Genomic DNA, 24,943 nt, shown 5'->3' on the forward strand with positions numbered 1-24,943 from the left:
AAAATGGAGCGGATCCAAGTTGCTTCTCAGGCAGGAGATGATATTTCAACACCAGCCTCTCAAAATGCTTCACTGTAGATGTGACTGCTACTGGATGATAGACATAGAGGCAGGTTACCATGTTCTTCTTAGGTACCAGCGCAAGTGAAGTCTGCTTGAAGCAGGTGGATACCTCAGACTGTAGAAGTGAGAGGTCACAGATCTCAGTGAACACTCCAGCCAGGTTTTTAGTACTTGGCCAGGTACCCCATCTGGGCCAGATACTTTTTGTGGGTTCAGCCCCCTGAAGGCCACTCACTTTTGGCCTGAGAGAGTGAAATCACAGGATTATTGGAGGCTGCAGTGGTTCGTAATGGTTCCTCCATGTTTTGGCAGTCAAAGTAAGCATAGAAGACTTATATGTGGGATGTAAATGTTCAATATTGTTTGTGTCAGAATGGATGTATTTGTTTACACTGGGGTTTACTCTTGAATTTATAATGACAAAAAATACACTCACCCTTTTCTGACACTGGGTTAATTATAAAATATTTACTTGGGACATAGGGAAATAGGCAGCTTGATAATGCACATATAAGGAAGACATCTCAGTAAGATGGGTCCATGGAGAGCAACAATCAATCAATAAAATTGATTCTGTATAAAATTAGTTTTCTGCTATTAAAATTGCCTTAAACTAATTCCGATAACTATTATCATAATGAGTATCGTATAGTGGGACATCAGTTTTGTTTGATCGGATTAATCAAATGGAGAATACATTTTATAGACATACAAGCACAGTACTTGGAATGTTGTTTGCTAGTATTCTAAAAGGGGAAAACAAAAAACAAAAGATACATTCTGTCATATCTCACTTCCAGACTATGGCACAGACCTGAGAAAGAATCAGTGATGATGCCACTCTTCCAAAAACTTTTGCTCTACTTTTTGCTGCTGTCATTGTAACTTTGTAGAATACATAATTAATCACTACTCAAATCTAAAAGTTGCAAATACAGATGATTTGTATACTGAATTCTCTTTTGTTGTGATTTCTTCCGATTTTACAATAACATCTACAATCTAACGACACCTCTAGCAGGAAGAAATAATCAATCTAAACGGTGCATGGGAGCCAAAGAAGAATATTTAGAATGATCAGATCCATGGAGGTTACTATTATAAGTTACTTTAGCTCTCTAAATATGTTGGGCTGAATGAGTTCCTCCATTCAGCCCATGTGGCAATGTCATTATAATTAGAAAACATTCTCTTATAGCTCAGTATTTTTTAGTTTACTGCTAACTTTCAAAGCTGAAATACTGTTTAAAAATAACCATGTACACTGTGTTTTGGAATAATTAGAAAGCTAGCAGGGGCACTTTTTGATTTTAAAGTTCTACAGCTTTTTAGAGGAATTGAGATCATTGATTAATGATGTGGAGAGGAAAACAGAAGAATACAATGTTGCTTCGGGTTAGTGATGCAATATTTAAAACAAATAGCTGCACTTAACTGGAATTTCTGTGGACTGTACGGGAAACATCTGTAAGAGAATCAGATTTTTTTCAAGGTCGAATTACTTCATGGTCATTGACTATAAAACAAATCAAAGCTTCAGGGGAAGGTTAAACAAGACGAATCTGCATTGCTTTAGTTTACTTAAAGTAAAGGAATCTAATGTCTACCAAATGATTAGTGTTGAAAGAATTTTAAAATTTAAGGTAAAATTATTTTCAAATTGATTGGAAACATTGAACCATTTTAGGAAGTGAATTGTGAAAGGACTATAGTTTCCTATTTTTCATTTGTTCATTATTAAAGGATGAACATACATTTTTAGAATGTGCAGAACCCTGCCACAATTATGGCCAAATTTAATTCTCTCATGCAGTTGCCTGTGTTTAAGAGGCATGGGGCTTTCAGGAAGCTAATGCAGGGGATTTCAGTTCAAGGCAAATTTTTCCGGCCAATGAATTCATCTTCCTCCCAGCAGAGACAACGAGGAGTTCGCAGTGATTTTATCTATTCAACAAACCTAAGGTGTCAAGAAAAGTCATAATTTTAATGCCAACAATTAGCTGAAAATTTCCTGTTTAAAAAATATATTTTGCAATTCAGGGCCATGACACTGTAGAATAGATAGAGTTTTATTTGGATAGGAATTAATCAGATTGAGCTCAACATTTCATTTCCCCTTGTTCTTAGGGAGGGTGATGTTTTGTCAATGAAAGGTCAAAAAAGACAGAAAACAGCAGGACCAGCACCCTAATTAAAACAACCCTTTTCATTGCTTTGGATTCAGACACAAATTTCTTCAAACCTGAATACAAATATACATTTCCAACTCAGTGTTACTTACATAATGAAAATATACTATAGGTGTGTTATGAAAAGATAATGTAGAATCAATTTTTTATGCTCAACAGTACCTGCATGAAGGTTTGTTTATGAGTAAAAGCTAATTAGTAGCTGAATGAAGAGCTCCAAACCTCTCTCCTACGCTTCTATTTCTGTGTCAATATCTTTAATCCTCTCTATTTTGACAGTTAAGGCACAGGATTCTGAGGATCACAAGAATGACAATATACTACCACCAAACTATGTGGAATCAAAAAGATTTACTGTATGCAAATAGGATAAAGCCAAAACCAGGCAAAATCCCTGAAAAAATTCGAATGACACATTTTCTTATACCTAAATTGCTGTGTTCCCAATAGCCCCCCCACCTCATGTTAGGAGGATGTTTAATCCTATCTGTTCACCAGTATTATTTGGATCACATTTAAGTTATCTTATGCCCATCTAGAAGCTATTTGGCTGATGATCTAGTTTTAGTATATTCTGACTGTTGTACTATATGCTGAAGCTAATGAATGATATTTTACCATGTTTATCTGAGCAGTATAATTTGCCTGCATTTTAGAAAGTGTGTGATTATGAATTTAAATTTATTTTTCATTTTCTTCAACTATATTATGCAAAATTATTCAAATCTTGTTGAAAGCCAATTAATAAACACGAGTGCCATTTAGAGTGTTATGAAACAAATCCAGTCTGCATGCTGTTGATTCATTCAACGCTGTTGTTCACTTCGATAAGTACAAATGATGTTTCCCGAATTATGTAATTTTCTTGTGCACATCATATCCTAGATATATGTTTTTCAGAGTTATTTTATTTTCACAGTGGGATTTGCTATTGATAGTGTCAAAACCTGTCATCACAAAAAAAGCAAATCACTTTCATGTGCATTTATCTATTATTCTCAGCAGGTTTAAATGTACATCAACTGTCGTGATCAAAGATGCCTTTAAGCCTTTAACATGGATTGGAGTAAATTAAATACATGATAAAGGCATGCTCACAAGCTAATCAACCTTAATCTGAAAGCCTTTTTCCAATTTGCAATTTGCTGTTATTATTTAGATTTAGTCATGCACAGCAAGACATTAGGTTAAAACTACAGCACAAGGCATTTTGCATTGACTTTATTGTTTCATTTTGTGCCAACAAAAAACGATAGACACTTCTTCATCAAATATTTTAAAAATAACATCCATCTTGCTTGTACAGATTTACACATTTTATGTACAGAAGTGAGGACATTCAATGCTTGGTGCACTTTTCTTTTGCACGGCAAAGAAATATATTATATCCAGTCACAAAACTATTTACAGACAATAAAATACTGGTTAAGAATTCACAACAGTGCAATTTACAAACCACAGAGTGTAACAGGCAAGAGTAAATTCTGTGAATCAATAAAGAGATTGTAAACAAATACTTAATTTAAGACAAATAACCATGGCATGTCACTGAATGAAAGAAACAGCATCCATTCCATAAGTTGAGAACACAAATGAAAGGAATCCATTCATCGCTGAATATCAATTCAGTTAAATCAGGCAATAATTTCCATGTACAAGAAGTAGTTTTCCTTTATCTCATCACACTCTGATAAAGGAATAGAAATAGTTGTGAAATTGCTTAACAGCAAAAGAGAAAGAAAGCAAAATAGCAAACCATTTTACGTCTCTCCCCATTTTTCTTCATTTGATGTTACTGGAAATTAACTTTGAGAAATATGCACACTGGACAGATAATTGAATAACAGCTGTCATCAAAAGCAAACACTATTATGTCAAAGGACATGCTATCTCTTTCCAGTAGCTTCCAAACTCATAAGCTTCATCTGTCCACAAATATAGCAAGGTTTATTAACCACTGTAGCAAGCTTATGGGTTTTAGTCAGAATATCTTCAACCATGGAAATAATTTCATGGTACTATTAATTTGAAAGGCAAAACACAATCTAAAAGTGCAGTGTCTTTCTGTTGTAGTATTTAATATTTAGATTTAAATATTATATATAGTATATCTCATGGGTTTAAATTTATGATGGTTCATATATATTGTATGTTCCAGAAGGAACACTCTTTCAAAAGGCATTAACTTGGCTTACCCATCCATTATTTCTCCATTTCTCAAATCAAAGTACAGTATATGGGATCAGGAAAACATCTTTTATGTGTACAGCCTTAAAACATGCTTGAGAATTTTAATTTAAAATCAAAACTGTATCCTTTCTGTGATCTAATTACATATTGGAATAAAATGCCGCAGTTCTTACTGCTGCAGTTGGTGGATCCCGTCTGCTTCAAAATGGCAAGACAGGTGCCCAAGAAGAGCAGGGTGAGCTGTCCCAATGAGTACTGACAGAGACACTCACTTCTACTGTGATGAAGTGCTTTGAGAGGCTGGTCATGGCTAGAATCAACTGCTTCCTAAGCAGGGACCTGAACCTGCTGCAATTTGCCCATCACCACAATAGGTCAACAGTGGATGCAACCTCATTGGCTCTCCACTTGGCCTTGCATCACCTGAATAATTGTAATGTCTACATCAGGCTGCTGCTTATTGATTACATCTCAGAATTCAACACAATTACACCCTCAGTTCTAATCAACAAACCCCAAAAACTGAGCCTCTATACCTCTCTCTGAAACTGGATCCTTGACTTCCTCACTGGGAGAACACAGTCGGTACAGATCAGAAATAATATCTCCTCCTCGCTGTCAATCAACACTGGCACACCTCAAAGGTGCACACTTAGCCCAATACTCTACTCTCTCTCTACACCCACGACCGTGTTGCTAAGCATAGCTCAAATGCCATCTATAAATTTGCTGAAGGTACAACTATTGTTGGCAGAGTTTCAGATGGTGATGAGGAGGCATACAGGAGTGAGATAGATCAGCTGGTTGAGTGGTGTAGCACCAACAAGCATACACTCAGTCGGTAGGACCAAGAAAGTATTTGTGAGCTTCAGGAAAGGGAAGTCAAGGGAACACACACCAGTCCTCATCGAGAAATCAGAAATGGAAAGGGTGAGCAGTTTCAAGTTCCTGGGTGTCAACATCTCTTGAGGATCTATCCTGTGTCCAACATAATGATGCGATTACAAAGAAGGCACAATAGTGACTATATTTCATTGGGAATTTGAGGAGAATTGCTATGTCACCAATGACACTTGCAAATTTCTACAGGTGAATAATGGAGAGCATTCTGACCAGTTGCATCACCATCTGGCATGGACGGGCCACTGCACAGGATCGGAACAAGCTGCAGAAAGTTGTGAACTCAGCCAGCCTCTCCATGGGCCCTAGACTCCTCAGCATTTAGGACAACTTCGAAATGAGGCATCCATCACCTCGGCCATGCTCTCTTCTCGTTGCTACCATCAAGGAGGAGGTACAGGAGCCTGAAGACACACACTCAGTGTTTCAGGAATGGCCTCTTCCCCTCCGCCATCAGATTTCTGAATGGACAACGAACCCATGAACACTGAGTCAGTATTTTTTTCTCTCTCTCTCTTTATGCACAACTTAATTTACACCAAAATAACAAATTTCACCCCATATGTGAGTGATATTGAACCTGGTTCGGACTCAGTATAATAGATGACCCCAAGGGCCATCTCCTGCACTGTAGTGCTCTGTGACTCTCTGTGTAATCTGACAAAAGCTGGAGATTTTGAAGCCACAAGGCAAAGTGTGACTGCCTTTCTCTCACTGGTGCACAAAGAGAAATGTGGTAAGAAATGAGAACACAAGATAGTAGGGAGAAAATAATCACCTGTATTTTAAAAAGAGGAAACTGACATGAAGCATATAAAAATTAAACCTGTGGAAAAATGAATTTGGAGAGAATGCAACACTAAAACTGATGAATATAATTTTATCTTTCATTAAGCTTTTATTCAACAAATGAGGATATTTCAAATTAAAAATACAAGATGGGAAGTGATTGAATAACACTGTCCTAATGCACCAAATATATTCTTTGCTATATGTGTGTCTGCATCTGCCTGTGTTTGGTATGTGTGTGTAAGTCTGTGTGTGTGGGAGGGGGCATGGATGATTAGCAGCTGACTATAGGTGTGGAATCTGTAAAGTGACTGTGAGCTAAGCCCCAAGGGATCAGCTCCAGATTTGCCTTTAATTGGCCGTCAGGCCAAATTACCACAAATCCAGTGATAGACTTGATACAATTGAACATTCCCATGGTCACTCTGAAGACAGAAGATCTTCTCCAGCAGATGTAAGAGTGGAATGGAGGTGGAGGTTAAAGAAATATGTTGCAGGCTCCCTCCCTCTCTCCCTTATGGAGCCCGTCAGACTCCCGCTCCTCTAAGGCAAGGCAAGCAGCAAATAATTCTGTCTCATTTTATAGACCAGGCCTCTCAGTGCCCCATGTAAAGGTGTGAAATGGATTAAAGCATTGTACCTGGGGAACACCTGAACATAGCCTGAGTCAATATTGTCTTCATGTTCTCAAGCACTCAAGAGCACCACCCTACAAAACCGGTCAACTGAGGTTGCGTTTGGAGACCAACAGAGTGTATTCAGATGTACGCCACTAACCTTCAACGTCGCCTTAAATTTTCCAGTGCGGCTACTGCATCTGACCGAGTGTTTATTTAATTGCCATAGCCTGATGGTTTTGTCTTGTAAACCACATCCCGGCCTGACTTCACAAAGACGTTCACCCAGCTGTAACTGTACCTGCCAGTCTAACCACTGAGATACCAACATTAGTCCAGGTCAAAGCTGCGCTTCCCTGCCCTTGGTTACAGGATAGCGGCAGACGATGGTGAGCAACCGGTCACCGCGGCCACCTTGCCGCCTCCGCAGTGAATAGGGGGAGGGGACTTTCAGAAGGGCAGCATGTTGCCGGTCATATTACCGACACAAATCGTGTCCCAGCGTCAGCCATCATTGTCGCTACTTCCATAGGAAGTTCATTGTAAGAGAGACCAGACCGGCTCACACATCGCAACTTCCATTTCTAAGTGTTAAATCTTCTACTTACTCATTTAGGGTACGAATAAAGTTGGCGCAAAATTGTAAGCCAGACAATGTCCTTTTGAAAAGCATTTTGTGCATGCATTTTCCCGAATTGCACGAAGTTCTTCCTCTTTTTTCCATCTTAAAGTTACAGTAAAGATGAGGTACAGGGAAGGTGAGAGGCAACACGCGGGATGTGATCGCTGCCGGTTCCGAGGACGGATACAATTATCCCATCTCTTGTAGATCGCCTTCCTCACTGTCGTCTGCTGCTGCCACCGCGTCCTGGTCGCTGGTGCCGCTGCCCAGCGACGACTCGCTGCTAGTGCTTTCGCCGGACAGCAGTCTAGTAACTCGTAGATCAGCCCTCAGTAACTGGACATCGTTGCCTATCGTCAATTCGCCCAGGTCACTGATAAGCTCGGTAAAGCTCTGGTGCTCGTCGCTGGCCGAGGGCTCTGTTCTGCCCAGGATGTCCTCGTACTCCAGGCTGATCTCCAGCAGGGCTCTCTGTTCCTCCTCCTCCCCCACCAGGTCCTCGGTGATAGAGCCCAGCTTCGGGGCGCTTCTGCTCCTCTCCACCGGAGGCTTGTAGCTGCACTGGCCGTTCATCAGCTTCCTCAGCGGGACCAAGGGAATGCTCTGCTCCCCGACCAGCTTCTGTTGCTGGTGCCTGGCGTCGTCCCTCCTCTTCAGCCTCTTGAACTCGGCCAGGGCGTTGCTGGAGGTCTGGTAGAGGAGGAGGGCCATTGCCTTTGCTTTCTCGGGCTTGGAGACCAGCACGGCGTGACACCTGAGCATCACAGCCTTGTGCTTCAGTTCGTGCCTGTAGATCCAGGCGAAGATTTTCGGAGATTGGGGATCTGCCACGCAGTAGGTGATCCTGTGCAGGAGGTACAGGTGACCCGGTCTCCTTGCCTTGCCGTCTACGTGAACCATGCGGATTCCCTGGGAGCTAATGGTCAGCTTCATCCTGGTGCCGTTCTTGCCTTGCTCGCTCTTGCTCCAGATCTTGGTCACCGCCACATCGGCGCAGCCTTCGCCTTTGGATTGAATGGTGGCGGCGTTGCCGAGGTACAGCACCGTGTAGGTGGGATCCTCGCCCGTGATCTTGATCTTCCTCCTTTTGGATTTGAACATGCTGCAGACCCGGTTGAGGGCACTGTCCGCCACCACGTCCGGGCAGGCGCGGGCGAGCGAGGTGATAGTGTTACAGTTCAAACTCACAGAGTAGCCGAGCTGCTTTCCCTGCTGCTTCTCGATTAAATCAAATTTATTTTTCTTCCAAGGTAGCATCGCTGATGCATAAATATATTGATCAATATTATCAATTTGCTTACAGTGCTATAGCTGCGGGGAGGTGAGCGCCGCGGCCGTTTCCATGCCCGTACTGGACAGGCTCTCGGCTGATCATGTTCCTTACACTGACTCGTGTAAGTTCCAATGGTCCGAGGTAGAGAGCTGTAAATATCAACTGGGACGAACCATCCAGTCATCGGAGTGGGGAGGAGCAACCGAGGACCAGATTGAGGAAGTTCCCGAGGAGATAGAGCAGTTAACCGTTCGAATGCCTGGGAACCGCTGCTGGCTCTTCGCCAACATTGAGGTGACACTCGATCACGAATGCCCAGCGCTCGCTGCACGCCAATTGAGACCAATTACGAATCAACTAATGTTTTTGCTTGTGAATGTTTTGTCACCAAAACAGAGAGAGAGAGAAAAGAAAATAATTTATTCATGAACGCATTACGCAAGATTCCTGAGCTCATGCTGATGAGAGAGGTAAAGCGGCCGAGGGTATGTTCAGGTATTAATACCAAGAAGCTGGTGGGTAAGAGAATATTCCTTGGAACAATGAAACTCTTCAACCGGCCGAAGTGTCCACTTTTAAGGCCACCTTGATACACTTTCCACTGGGAATTGCCGGTGCCGTACAGCTTGGAGAAGCTGCACCGCCGCCTGCCGTCAGAAAGACCCCGGCAGCCTGGGGCTCAGTGACGGCTGTTCCTGGGGCTGCTAAAACTCAAAAAATTAATTCCCTCCCGATTTTCTTCTACCTCTGCTGCTGTGCTGCTTATGGACTGACTGTCCCACTCCCATCGGGGAGGAGGCTACTTATGCCAGGACCACCAGAGTCAAAAACAGTTACCTTCCCCAAGCAGTAAGGCCACCACCCCACTAACTCCACCACTACTTTATTATTTCCTGTATGTACAGCTTAGCATCACCTTATGGACATACCACCAATCTATGTACTGCATATAAGCTAGCTTATGTATTTATATTTATTATGTTTTTAAAAAGTAATTGTGTTCTTTATCTTTTGTGTTTTTGTGGTGCATTGGATCTGGAGTAACAATTACTTTGTTCTCCTTTAAACTTGTGTACTGGAAACGACATTAAATATTAAACAACAAATACTGCTTTTACAGCTTCTTCTCCCAGCCACTAGGTTTCATAACAGTCCATGAAATCATGGACTTATTAGCTCATTATTCAGCAGGCCAGGCAGCATCTATGGAGAAGAGCACAGTTGATATTTCGGGCCAAGACCCTTCAGCACGAAGGGTCTCAGCCCAAAATATCGACTGTATTTTTTTTCCTGGATGATACCTGGCCTGTCGATGTCCTCCAGCACTTTATGTGCGTTGCTTGGATTTACAGCATCTGCAGATTTTCTCTTGTTTGTGATTGGATTATCTCGTTATTCCTTTTTTTTGCACTACGGTTTTGTAATTTCTAGATTTGTATGTCTTTGCGATTACACTGCTGTGTAAAACAACACATTTCACTCATAGAAGACAGTGATATTAAATCTGATTCTGGTACTTAAACCTAGTTTTTCGTTAGCCTGATATCCAATTGTGAGGCAGAGCTGGATCTTTCTCAATTACTCACTGTCAGGTTCAACCACTTCCATCAGTAGCTGAACATGCTGTTAAGCACCTCAGAAGGCTTTTATTTGTAGAGGAGCAATATCATTGGAAGTTGTTACTTTCTGTTCTGGAGTCAGTAATTCAAAGTTCCATGGAATCTCATTTTAAGTTATTAACTTCATCAAAGGAGAGCAGTAACTCAATTGAGGACTCAAACCTGACAAAACTTTGCTGTACTGTAATCTAACCAGTAAATCTTGAATTTGTTGGATTGAATAGTTGGAAAAAATAATGCAAGGAGTGTGATGTTCTGTTTCCAAGACACTACGCAATAGGTTGTATAATTGAAAGTGTGGTGTATTTCTCATTTCTTTCACAAGTAAGATTTGTTTTGCTCATTTTATTGTTGTTGAAAATAATAGAAGAACTGCTGTGTGACAATACTCAAAAATTCTAAGCACCAAATCAATTTTTTATTGAATAAAAATTGTGGTAGAATTATTTATGTTGCAATTCTGCTGCAGTGAGATTACAAATGAATCAATAGGTTCAGAGAGTTAATGCATACAAATAAAGAGAACATTGTAACAGAAGCTGGCTCCACTGTTAAGTCTGTAACCTATTTTCATGTAACCTTCAATGTACATTTGACCTCTAGAAAAGGAGAAGGACAAGAATGATACAATACTGGCTGACTGGTGCCATAATTAGGCAGTATGGGTGTTGCTTTGCATCCATTTTGATGTCCTTTGCTTGCTGGTCTTGCACTGCCTCAATTTTGGGAAGGACACGAGTGCATGTCATGCTATCATTTGGCGGTAGATAAGTGATGACATCAATCAACATGCAGTGCTGATTTAATGTCAATTTCTTCAAATGTGTCATGTGTTTAATATGCATGTCTGAGCAAATGTTCTGCAATAGGACAGACCACTGACCTGTGCCATTTGAAGGTGTAACCAGTACTGGTGACTCATTGAATGTTAACTCAAGTGATGTGCTTCCAAAATTCTTCAGGATTTGAAAGTAGAAGAAGGAGCCTTTTAGTGCTCATGGAGTTTGCATTCAAGACTTCTACAATGACTGCCAAAGGTATGGAAGCCACCCTACAATGTGTACTCTGAGAGTATGTTCAGAACGTATGTAGAGCAGAGCAACCTGCACAGAGAGGGAGGAGCAAGAAGGAGAGAAATACTCTCGACATCAAGAGAAGCCAAGTTCCAGCAGTAGTAATCCAAAACTCACCTCTGAGGACGTGAGGTACATTGATTCTTTACCATCTCTTGCCTCTTGGAAGAAAGCAACAAGTCAGAGTGAGCAGGCAGCTTGGCCAAGTTTGCAGCCTTGCTAAATGAAGCAGGGTGACTTTGCATTGTGGACATCACAAATGAATTCAAAGGTTGACTTACACTTTCTAGGTGTCGAATTGGTCCATGACCTACACATGCCTCAGGCTGGTCAATGGCCAGTATCCATGCAGTGCCTGCTTGTTGTGCACTTTTGTCTGAACTCTGAAGTGTTTCTCAAGTGGACACACCTTGAATGTTGGAATGACGTTGGCCAGTATTGAAGGAATTTCAGATGGCCACAGGATGCAACCTTGAATATCACTTGACCTAGAAGGCATGACCTCAGTCTGTACTTCCTCATCTCAGCAACAGTGACCTGAGCTGATAGGTTGGATGATAGACAGCTGCAAGAGCACCAGTAGAATGATCATAGTGGTAGTGAGAGTAGATAATAGATTTGTTCTTCACAAAATCATAGCAACAACCAAAGTGGTGCTATGACAATCATTAACAACCCTGGAGCTGGACAGCAGGGATCACATAAGTCCTTTTCAATACTGGCATTCACATCCATGGAAGAATTATTCTGAGCTTGCCTAGCAAGTGCAAATTCAGCTTCAGTGTATAAATTCTGGGCTTCCACTGCAGCAGCCTAACATGTATAGCCTCTGCTTATGGTGCAGCAGCAGCTGAAACAAGTCTCATTAGATAGTCCGTCGTGGCTAGGTCTGGCTGCGTTCCAAGATCTGTACAAACCTGAAGCATTGGTCTCTTCCGTATTCCTGCCTCACTCCTGCTTGTGTGGAAGACTCCTGGGAAGATAGCTGAATGCACTAAGCATTCCATGTCAGCCTTCGTAGGCTGAGCTTCCTAAGTCTTCATCTGAGTTGTCTACAGCAAAGCTCGCTATCTGCGGTTTGGTATTTCTGGTACCCTTTTGCCCTGCCCTGGCTGCAGCACATTCATGCCCAATTACTCCCCAGATACCAATTACATCTCCTGTAGAAACATACCTGAGCTGGTGAACATGGAAATGGAGTAGGATCAGGGCCTTCTCTTCACTGTCTTTCCACCCTTTTATCACCATCACCTGAATGAATGGGTTGGTTGATGGTGCAGAAAGCACACAAAAAGCTGTATGTTCATACTATAAGCCAATTGTCAATCAGATATTAACAATTGGACAATTGATCTCGGGCTGAACATGAACTGGGATGAGGATTAAGAATGGAAACTCATCCTCTCCAACAAGTTTTGACTTGCTGCTGGCCATGAACTTTGTCTGCAGTGAAGTGTTGCACCCATACCTATTGCTTGCCAGCTTGTTGGCACTGGTGCTGGTGCTGGGAGTACAGCTGTTGCTTGCATGCATCTTGCTGCAGGTATTGGTGTCTGTGCTGGCTGATGCTGTTGATGGTGCTGGTACTCGTGCTGGCTTTGGTGATGGTGCGGGCGTTGGTACTTGTTGCTGGCACTGGTGCGGGACCTGTGGTGTTACTGGTATTGGCTCTGCCTCAGATGCTTGCTCTGGTCTTGTGCTGATGCTGATAATACTCTTGGCAGCAGTGGTTGCATTGTTGCTGTCACTCACACAGGAGATGAGGCTGGTTTTGGTGTAGGCTCTGGTCTTAGCACCGATGTTGGTGCTAGTGTAGACACTGGCACTGGTGAGCCCAGGTTCTAGCACTAGTTGCACCCACCTAATCCTGATAGAGAGAGGTGTGTTTGGGTGATATGATTGCCATAGTGGAATAGTTGGGAAGTTGTGGAATACAAACGCAAATCTTGGAGCACTGGTTAATGTGTGTGTTTATGAAGCTTAACCCCAAAAGTTGAATGATAGAGATGTTTTGTTGGTTACTGATGGAAGGCAAATCAATGTAATATTACAGACACTTTTTGTGAGACGTGGCATTTGAAGATACTAAGCATGTGAGATCTTTGCAGTTTTTGCTATGGGCCCTTTACCTGTCTTGAGTCCAAATGAGTACAGGTCATCTCTCTTCACAATCTCATTCACTGTACCACCCAGTGTGGCATCCTAGAATCACATGTGGCATCCTATACTTCCTGAAGCTATACCATGTCTACCTACTATCAAGAGATCTAAGACAATTTTCATTGCCTTTAGCTCTTTTAGGGGATGCAATGTGATTATAAGCTGCTTAAACCAATGTTTAAGGTTGGAGACACTGGCAAAATTAGAATGCACAATGAGGGCTGGCAAAAGTCTGATATCATGATAATAAAGAGAGCAACAATTTGGCGTACAGCAGATTTAATGGTTGTAGAAATTTCGTGAGTTCTGATCCCCTTGCTGATTTATAGAATTATCCACATGAAGAGCATAAGACATATTAGCAGAATTAGGCCATTTGGCCCAAGTCTGCTCTGTCGTTTGATCATGGCTGATTCATTTTCCCTTACAACCCCATTCTCCTGCCTCCTAGCTGCCATCTTTTTGTAAAATTTCACACAAAGTAATTTGGGAGCTGAATGCAATATTCTCCAGAAGGGTGCCAAGATTTCGATATGAGATGAACTCATTTCCATTACTTTGGATGTAGGCAGTTTGTGCTATCAGCAATTTACTTTTGTGCAGTAGTCAATATTAACAAGTATTAATTAATCAGTGTTAATTTAACCTCTAAATTGGATATGCTGACATCAATGAATTTCAGAATTTGCCCTAAACAGGGCTTACCAATGCCCTCAAAAATATTGTGGCCCACATGCTTTACCTCACTAATGACCATCTGCACATGAGATACCATTCATGAACTGAGAAAGTGTCCATGAGGCATGGCACTGCTGTTCTGAAAACATGCGATTTCCATCTCTGGCATACCTGATATTTTCACTGTTATTGGATACTGCATCTTATCCTAATTAAAAACAGTGCAGTGTACATCAATTCAGAGCTACCAGATTTATGATCAATAAGAAAAAATCTATTTTGTAGCTGAATGATTGATCCTTCAGTTTACAATTAACAAGAGAGGAATCTAAAGTTCATAGGCATTTGATGTTATTTCCTGGGCTCTTGGGATGTAATGAAATAGTGCCACCTGTTGGCAATAACAACAAATATTCAATTACTGATTTTTCCCTGAGGACAGAAGCCCAAGACCCTAAACAATGACTGTTTACTTGTTTACTCAATATGATGGTTTAAGCCAAAGCCTGATGAGGTAAAATAGTCTGCAGTAACCTTTTAAAACTAGCATGAGTAAATTTAATTAGAAATTGTTGTAGCCTTTCATTTTATGCTAACCTTATATTTGATTTCTTAATGAATCTAGACATAGTTATAATAAATTTGACACAATTATAATGGAATATGGCATCTTAATGTAGCCTTCATGGAACAAACTAATAAAATAATATGTACATATTTCAAATTCTTCTCACGTCACTTTGAACTGCAGTAAACAGCTTTGAGATACTGTCGTGGGATTTCTGAAACAATGATTGATGAACTTGCCCTTTTTTTAGAAGTGCACTCTTGCAATATCTAATTTTTAACTTTTATATTTACATTAATTATATGGTTATTATTAGCTTCTAAAATTGAAGAAATAATTTGCATTTATACAGAGCCTTTCATGACTGAGATGTCACTTAGTACTTCAAAATAAATTAAGAATTACTTTTGAGGAATGTTCACTGCCATGAAGGAGGGATTCGGAGCAGTTAATTTGTTTATAGCAAGCTGTAATAACATTGAAGAAACAGGAATATTTTAAAATGCTAATAAGTAATTGTTTGGAATTCAATGCTCAGAATTACTTGGATGTCAAGAGTGAAGACTTGAGTTTAATTAGAAAAGATCATTTAGATTGTTTGATTAGTTTCCTGCTCCCTCATTCTACCTTAATACGCTTTTTCAAGGCCCTTAGCTACACTGCATTCAAATGGAAGTTGTGATTTATAGGAATGACATCACCGCCTTTGCCTTCATTTTTCCTTTTTTTTTCTCTATGCACTTTGGAGCACTCAATGGAGAGAAATCTGTTTTCTTTGTGTTTTCCACAGGGCAGAGAAAAACACGAGTGGCATAGTAAGATCAAAATTGTTTGGGGAGACAGATTTCCCACAACAATTTCACTCAGTAAGCTGCACAAGTAATATGGCATTGTGATCATAATTCAATGTAGAGTAAGGCAAATGTGAAAAAGAATACTGGAAACTGACTTTGGCCCTGTTACAAATTAATCTCATGTCCGCAAATTAAGCAGAATCAAGTTCTCTACTGGTGATAAAATCTTACCCCAAAACCACAACTAATGAAATCCAAGTTAGAATCTGCATTCATTCAGTCCCTGCTATTATCTGTCAACAGAAAAGCACTAATTAAGCTACTTGTACACACGGCTGTTATTTTTGGACAATTTCTTTGAATTTTAAAATTAAACATAATATATTCTCAGCTGAAATATACTGAAATGCAAGGGTAAAATAGTATTATTCTATCAGCTAACATCTTCCAGAATATAAAGTGGTGCATTCAGCTATTGCCCCATTTTTCTGTTTATTCCACATTCCAATGCATTTTATTCTACTTTTATGCTTGAATCTTTGCATAGGGAAGATCTGATGATTTTTGATGATATGCCAATAGAGAAATGTATTCCTAAACAATTAATGAAACATGTTTCTGCCATTATCTCAATAACTACGGTATCTCTTCACTGTTAAGGAAAGACCTCTGGCTTGAAATTGCTGTTTTTGTACATTAGATGCAATTTGCATACTAGGCTATTTTGCAATGACCATCAGTTTCCACTAGTGATTGCAGGGGAAGGAGGTGTGCCTGGACACATAGGGAAGCACGGTGACGCCCATTTCCCACCATAGCTCCCTCCTTTCTTTACTTTCATGGAGGCCTTTTCTGCTGCTCTCCCATGGCTGCCAATGAGAATGTTCTCTGCCAGCTGCCAGCATTTGGAAATGTGTGGAAAAAATTTGGTACAGGATCATTTTTAACTTTTCACTAATTTCCTTCCTTTTTGTTTGTTCTGCAAACTGTGCCAATGTAGCCCAAACAGAAAGGGTGAACTCAATTTCTAAATGTTTATCTCAGTGCTATGCGCACAACAAATGGATGGTAAACAAAGGGGTGCCAAGTATTGATGCTGAATTGTGATGTACCTTCAGGTTTTGGACTGCTATAGCGTAGTCTGAATCACACTGAGAATGGACTCCATGTATTCTCTTATGGAGGTTAATCAGAGGATTTATTGCCCTTGGAAAAAACAACCTAGCTTTTGGCATGTGACTTGTGACAAACGAAGCATGTAACACACTTGATTTAAAGCACTTTGGAGCCTCAATGGAGGGAAATGTGTTTTTTTTTGTACATTCCACAGGGCAGAGAAAAAACATGAGTGGCTGGATAAAATCCGAATTGTTTGAGGGAGCTGTGATTTGGTAGGTGTGATTTCCCACAACAGTTTCACCCAAATAATGTGACTATAATTCAATGTAGAGTGCAGCAAATGTGAAAGAGAATCCTGGAAGCATGATTTTGGCCCTGTTACAAATTACTCTCATGTTCAGAAACTAAGCAGGTTCAATTCGTTCCATAACTTTTGTTGCAAATTTGATTTCTTTGCAGGTTAATTGATGTACTTCTACATCATTTAGGAAGGACAGTTTGCTAGGATGCTTTCATGAATTATAAATTATCCATTCTAAACCCAAAAGAAATGAAACACACATAGCAAATGTTTCCCCTCTGTTAGGTATTAGCCAATTCATAAAGAATGGATTGAAAATCATTGTTCTACAATAGTTGGTGATCAGAAAGTGTGTGGCCAACTACTAGCTCCGAATTTTGCCAGGAAATCTAATAAGCATATATAATATGTAATTTTCTTTTAACCTCAGATCTGCCAAAGGTTATGGAGTACAACACCTTATTATTTCATAAAGAAATACCTGTTAACATATATGGTTATCAATTAAAAATTCCATAAAATAGACATACAGCCTCTTTACAGATGCAACTAGGTAGCTAAATGAATGAGCCTTTCAGCCCTTTGAGTCTATTACGTTCCTATTATGTGTATTATAGACCACCAAATGGGGACTGAGAACTGGAGGAGCAAATTTGTAAGGAGATAGATATTTGTAGTAAGCACAAGGTTGTGATTGTGGGAGATTTTAATTTTCCACACATAGACTGGGAAGCCCATTCTGTAAAAGGGCTAGATGGTTTGGAGTTTGTAAAATGTGTGCAAGATAGTTTTTTGGAGCAATACATAGAGGTACCAACTAGAGAAGGGGCAGTGTTGGATCTTCTGTTAGGGAATGAGATAGGGCAGGTGACGGAGGTTTGTGTTGGGGAGCACTTCGAGTCCAGTGATCACAGTACCATTAGTTTCAATATAATTATGGAGAAGGATAGGACTGGACCCAGGATTGAGATTTTTGATTGGAGAAAGGCTAACTTTGAGGAGATGTGAAAGGATTTAGAAGGAGTGAATTGGGACAATTTGTTTTATGGGAAGGATGTAAAAGAGAAATGGAGGTCATTTAAAGGTGGAATTTTGAGGGTACAGGATCTTTATGTTCCTGTTAGGTTGAAAGGAAAGGTTAAAAGTTTGAGAGAGCCATGGTTTTCAAGGGATATTGGAAACTTGGTTCGGAAAAAGAGAGGGATCTACAATAAATATAGGCAGCTTGGAGTTAATGAGGTGCTCGAGGAATATAAAGAATGTAAAAAGAATCTTAAGAAAGAAATTAGAAAAGCTAAAAGAAGATACGAGCGCAAACACGAGGAATTCTGCAGATGCTGGAAATTCAAGCAACACACATCAAAATTGCTGGTGAACGCAGCAGGCCAGGCAGCATCTCTAGGAAGAGGTACAGTCAACGTTTCGGGCCGAAACCCTTCGTCAGGACTAACTGAAGGAAGAGCTAGTAAGAGATTTGAGAGTGGGAGGGGGAGGGGGAGATCCGAAATGATAGGAGATGACAGGAGGGGGAGGGATGGAGCCAAGAGCTGGACAGGTGATCGGCAAAAGGAATACGAGATCATGGGACAGGAGGCCCAGGGAGAAGGAAAAGGGGGAGGGGGGCAAAACCCAGAGGATGGGTAAGGGGTATAGTGAGAGGGGCAGAGGGAGAAAAAGGAAAATGAGAGAAAGAATGTGTGTATAAAAATAAGTAATGAATGGGATGACTTCTCAAACTTCCGCTAATGCCCCACCTCCCCCTCGTACCCCATCCGTTATTTATTTATATACACACACATTCTTTCTCTCTCTCTCCTTTTTCTCCCTCTGTCCCTCTGACTATACCCCCTACCCATCCTCTGGGTTTTTCCCTCCTCCCCCTTTTCCTTCTCCCTGGGCCTCCTGTCCCATGATCCTCTCATATCCCTTTTGCCAATCACCTGTCCAGCTCTTGGCTCCATCCCTCCCCATCCTGTCTTCTCCTGTCAGTTTGGATATCCCTCTCCCCCTCCCACTTTCAAATCTCTTACTAGCTCTTCCTTCAGTTAGCCCTGACGAAGGGTCTCGGCCTGAAAGGTTGACTGTACCTCTTCCTAAAGATGCTGCCTGGGCTGCTGTGTTCACCAGCAACTTTGATGTGTGTTGCAAGAAGATACGAGGCTGCTTTGGCAAGAAAGGTGAAAATGAATCCAAAAGGTTTCTACAGTTATATTAATAGCAAAAGGATATTGAGGGTTAAAATTGGTCCCTTGGAGAATCAGAGTGGATGGCTATGTGCGGAGCCAAAAAAGATGGGGGAGATTTTGAACAATTTCTTTTCTTCGGTATTCACTAAGGAGAAGAATATTGAATTGTGTAAGGTAAAGGAAACAAGTAGGGTAGTTATGGAAAGTATGATGATTAAAGAAGAGGAAGTACTGGGGCTTTTAAGGAATATAGAAGTGGATAAGTCTCCGGGTCCGGACAAGATATTCCCTAGGACTTTCAGGGAAGTTAATGTGGAAATAGCAGGGGCTCTGACAGAAATATTTCAAATGTCATTAGAAACGGGGATGGTGCCAGAGGATTGGTGTATTGCTCATGTGGTTCCATTGTTTAAAAAGGGTTCTAGGAGTAAACCTAGCAATTATCGGCCTGTGAATTTAACGTCAGTGGTGGGTAAATTGATGGAAAGTATTCTTAGAGATGGTACATATAATTATCCGGATAGACAGGGTCTGATTAGGAACAGTCAACATGGAATCGTGCGTGGATGGTCATGTTTGACAAATCTTATTGAATTTTTTGAAGAGGTTACTAGGAAAGTTGACGAGGGTAAAGCGGTGGATGTTGTCTATATGGACTTCAGAAGGCCTTTGACAAGGTTCCACACGGAAGGTTAGTTAGGAAGATTCAATTGTTAGGCATTAATATTGAAGTAGTAAAATGGATTCAGCAGTGGCTAGATGGGAGACACCAAAGAAGAGTGGTGGATAACTGCGTGTCAGATTGGAGGACGGTGTGTAGCGTTGTGCCTCAGGGACCTGTACTGGGTCCAATGTTGTTTGCCATATATATTAATGATCTGGATGATGGGGTGGTAAATTGGACAAGCAAGAATGCAGATGATACTAAGATAGGTGGAGTTGTGGATAATGAAGTAGGTTTTCAAAGCTTGCAGGGAGATTTAGGCCAGTTAGAAGAGTGGGCTGAAAGATGGCAGATGGAGTTTAATGCTGATAAATGTGAGGTGCTACATTTTGATAGGACTAATCAAAATAGGGCATACATGGTAAATGGTAGGGCATTGAAGAATGCAGTAGAACAGAGGGTTCTAGGAATAATGGTGCATAGTTCCCTGAAGGTGGAATCTCATGTGGATAGGGTGGTGAAGAAAGCTTTTGGTATGCTGGCCTTTATAAATCAGAGCATTGAGTATAGGAGTTGGGATGTAATGTTAAAATTGTACAAGGCATTGGTAAGGCCAAATTTGGAGTATTGTGTACAGTTCTGGTCACCGAATTATAGGAAAGATGTCAATAAAATTGAGAGAGTACAGAGGAGATTTACTAAAATGTTGCCTGGGTTTCATCTCCTAAGGTACAGAGAAAAGTTGAACAAGTTAGGTATTTATTCTTTGAAGCGTAGAAAGTTGAGGGGGGAACTTGATAGAAGTATTTAAAATTATGAGGGGGATTGATAGAGTTGACCTGGATAGGCTTTTTCCATTGAGAATGGGGGAGATTCAAACAAGAGGACATGAGTTGAGAGTTAAAGGGCAAAAGTTTAGGGGTAACATGAGGGGGAACTTCTTGACTCAGAGAGTGGTAGCTGTGTGGACTGAGCTTCCAGCAGAAGTGGTTGAGGCAGGTTCGATGTTGTCGTTTGAAGTTAAATTGGATAGATATATGGACAGGAAAGGAATGGAGGGTTATGGGCTGAGTGCAGGTCGGTGGGACTAGGTGAGAGTAAGATTTCGGCACCGACTAGAAGGGCCGAGATGGCCTGTTTCCGTGCTGTAATTGTTATATGGTTATATAATAGCACAATCCCTTTAGCTCAGGCTGTCCTCTCCTTGTTCCCTGTATCCCTCCATTTTTTTCTTTCTTACATGGCCATCAACTCTTTTTTGGATCTTTTACCACTTATCTACACTAAGTTGTAATTTATATTGTCCAATTAACTTGTGAGAAGATGAGAGAAACCAGTGGAAACTCATACCATCACAAGGAGAATTTAAAAATTCCACATTGTCAGCACATTGTGAGGTTTGAACCCATGTTCCTGCACTTGTGGGGCAGCAGCAGCAGCAACTGCTGCATCACCATCTCGTTCTTTGATCTCCAGTTCTGTGCTGACAGATCTGCTCTGGATTTGTCTCACGTACTGTCCCTCAGACGTGAAACTAGGACTTAACTCCATAAGGCCTGTGCAATTCCTTCATGGATCGATGGATCTCCAGTAGATAGAATAGTGAAGACAAGTTTATCCAACCTTCTCAAGTGCGTACCCACTTACTGCAGATTCCTTTCTGGTGTCTACGTCCTTCAGCAATGAGCTAGCTGGGTCAGATGAAACCAAGCTATTCCTGGTGAAATACCCTTTTCCAGAATATATTGTATGCCCTTGATGCTTTCTGTGCCTCTTCCAACCGTTTTTTAAAAAATTTATTTGTTTGGAGGGAGGGCCGAGGTCGGTGATCTGAATGTCAAGGGCAAGACCAGCTCATCCCAAACTGGTACAAGAAACCAGTGCTGAACATTGCTGTGATAAGTAGTAGGAGCCTATCCCCTTTATCCTCAAAGTGGGTGCCTCAGGTAGCCTCTGACAACCAAGTCCAGCCCCTGACCTTCACATGAGGCTTCGCTACTAAGCCTGGTGGGACCGTTTCTACTGACAGGAGAAAGGGCAAAGGCGGGTTACTGGCACCTTGAAACCAGTCACTCTGGGCAGATGGGACTCATCAGCCATGGTAGACAGCTCATCTAGGAGAAGGAAATCTCTGATCTCAAACTCTGCTGCCTTGTGGTCTCCCCCCCCTTATAGGGAAAGATTCTGAAGTAAATCCCAACGGAAAAATCTGGAGCTGGAGTCCCTAAGTTCAATGCTGACTGGAAACTCCTGTGACGCTGGTGGTGCCAAACATATTGGTCTCTGTTGTTTCTTTGGGTTCATCAGATGCATGGAGAGGGGGAGCTCGCTACAGGGGCCACAGCTTGCCCTCCATAGCGTACTGCCCTGGTTTGTGTATTTGGACAGCTGGAACGTTACATCCATGGCTGACCCTGACCAACGGAGTCCTCAAACATTGCTGTGATGTTCTGGTGACGAAATTCCCGCACTTGTTACGGAGCAACTTCTAGCAGACAGGTACAGAAATGAGAAATGGGCAAAGATTTCAAAATAGGGAGAGTGTAGAACTTGGAGGGGAACCTGAGGATGGCATTCTTAAACACCTCCTGTCTAAATTTGGAAGCCTGATAGCGTAGTTGATGGGCTTCTTTGTCTTGGAAGGAGTTAAGCTTCTTGAGATCCTTAGTATTTGCATTCTAAAGACTCATCAAGATCTTTCAGTATAAGGGCAGCATGGTAGCATAGTAGTTAGAAGTGGCAGAATAACATAGTAGTTAGGGTAATGCTATAGCAGTGCAAGTGACCCAGGTTCACTTCTGTCACTATCTGTAAGTAGTTTCTTTAGAGCAAACTTACTCAACGCTTATCAGATGTTTACGAGAATGACTTACACAAGTCGACTGGACTGGAAGTGACTTTGCCATGTCTAAATTTCGTGATTAGGATAATGCATAGAGGCCCATCTGTCTTTTTTTACTTTTGTTTTAATATTGCAGTCATCTTCTTACTGAATAGTTGGCTTGGCTATGCCAAGAATGGTATTTAAGAGTCAACCACATTGCTGAGAGTAGCAAGCCACATATGGGCCAGAATGGGTAATGATGCACATTTCCTTCTGGGAAAGACATTCCTGAAGCAAATTTGTCTTTAAGTAAATCAGTGGTCATCACTAGCAATACGACAAACGGTGATCACCTATTGATGTAATACCAGACATCCCACCTCTCCCGGAAGTTCCAGGAGTCTCCCGCATATTGATAGTGGCTCCCTGACGCCGGGAAATTATATACAATACCCCGGAAATAGATTTTTTTGAGAGGGAGAGGGAGAGGGAGAGCGAGCATCCTGATTGGTCTCTCTTCGTGCTAAGAGTGGTCCCCAACCACTGGGCCGTGAGGAAACAATATGATTTGGCGATATGAAATGATATGAGTCAGCTGCACCTTTCCTCATCCCCTGTCACGCACTGTTGAATTTTAAGGCACACTAGGTCATCAGTGACCCAAGACGTGCAAAGGAATGGGTCCGTGACCAATTTGTGAACGTCCCCGGTGAATCATCCAGCTCAGCGCGTGAAAAAGATCAACTCCTCGAGCTTGCAAATGACGGAGGGCTGAAAAGTATGTTTGACATAACATTTCTGCCAGCCTTCTGGATCAAAGTCAAGGCTGAATATCCTGAGATAGCCATGAAAGCACTGAAAACATTGCTTCCATTTCCAACATATTTGTGCGAAGTGGAATTTTCTGCAATGAATGCAACGAAAAGTAAATTGCGGAAGAGACTGGACATAAGGAACCCCCTTCAATTATCGCTGTCTCCCATCACCCCTTGATAGGACCATGTTGTTGCAGGGAAACAAGCCCAGGGCTCCCACTGATTCAGCGATATTGGTGTGTTACAATGATTTTATATGTTCATACGAGGAAAATATGCGCTGTGCGTTTAATATCCAAACGTTACTTTAAATGTTATGATGTTATTGACTTACAAGTGACTTATAATTCAGTGGTCCCCAACCTTCGGGCCTCGAAGAATGCAGCGGTACAGTGGTGGCCGGAACGCACCCAGCACATCTTTAAGAAAAAAGCCGAAATAAACAAGCTAATTGATTAGGTGCTGCCCGGCACGTAAATGTCAGCCCAGATCAGAGTGATTGCCGATTGCATCATTTCCGATCGGGGGCGTCAATTACAAGTGACTTACAGTTGACTTTTCACCTATATTCCGGTGCCGTTTAACATCCCCCCCCCCCCCGCTGGGGTTGGCCGGTCCGCAAGGATATTGTCAATATTAAACCGGTCCGCGGTGCAAAAAAGGTTGAGGACCCCTGATTTAAACCAGCTGGCTAGCTGCCAAGGAGCTACGCTATTGATATCCTACGTGATGAGGCCAAACTCCCTGTAGACATGCTTAAAGTTGTAATAGAATAAACATGATAATATAAGTACATATTTTAATGTTGCATTTGCTGCATATACCCAACTTGGTTTACAGATTAGACAAAATATTACATACATAAAACAAAGTATTACATACACCCTTGGAGGTCGACGGGGGTGGTGGGGGGGGATATGGAGTTGCAGGGGGCAGGGTGCTACCTCCCTGAAATGAGTTTTTGCAGGGTGGGATGTCTGTAATACAATTTGGTAAGAATCCGTATATTTACAACAGCCAGGGGAACTCATTTGGATACATGCAAGTAAACTATTCTGGTGGGAAAGTTTAGAACAAAGGACACAACCAGATAGATCATTCAGAAGTGAAATCACACTGCATATTCCCACATAATTTAGTTGACAATGTAACTCCCTCAAAAGATAATTGGCAGGTCAGCTTTTTTTTTGAACTATGCTCCTAAACAATGGAATTTAATACTACTTAATAATAATTTAATAAAATTATGAGGGATGCAGACTCAGTTGACACTTTTAAATGCCAGCTCAAACCCTGTTTATTTAACCCTGCTTTTAAATAACATAGTTTATCTTTTATTTTCACGTTTGCACGTTATCTCATTGTAAAGCACTTTAAATTGCATTCTCTATAAATACATTTTTATTATTTTCTATTATTAATTTGTAGCTTTGGAGATTGTCGCAACCAACTGAAAATTTTAAGGACTGGGATCAGCAGTTTTCCGCTGCTGCAGAATA

General features: G+C 41.3%; 1 protein-coding gene across 1 annotated transcript; it reads right to left on the reverse strand.

The window, feature by feature from the left end:
* Positions 1-3,419: 3,419 nt before the first annotated feature.
* Positions 3,420-8,796, reverse strand: fam43a (family with sequence similarity 43 member A). The gene has a single exon (XM_072255286.1). It carries the CDS (start codon positions 8,625-8,627, stop codon positions 7,560-7,562), a length of 1,068 nt encoding a protein of 355 aa, XP_072111387.1. The 5' UTR covers positions 8,628-8,796; the 3' UTR covers positions 3,420-7,559.
* Between the last annotated feature and the right edge of the window lie 16,147 nt (positions 8,797-24,943).

Source organism: Mobula birostris, chromosome 4 (assembly GCF_030028105.1).
Source record: "Mobula birostris isolate sMobBir1 chromosome 4, sMobBir1.hap1, whole genome shotgun sequence".
Taxonomy (NCBI): domain Eukaryota; kingdom Metazoa; phylum Chordata; class Chondrichthyes; order Myliobatiformes; family Myliobatidae; genus Mobula; species Mobula birostris.

Excerpts from the sequence above, each read along its gene's own strand:
- fam43a (XM_072255286.1), bottom strand. The coding sequence starts at position 8,627 with ATGCTACCTTGGAAGAAAAATAAATTTGATTTAATCGAGAAGCAGCAG.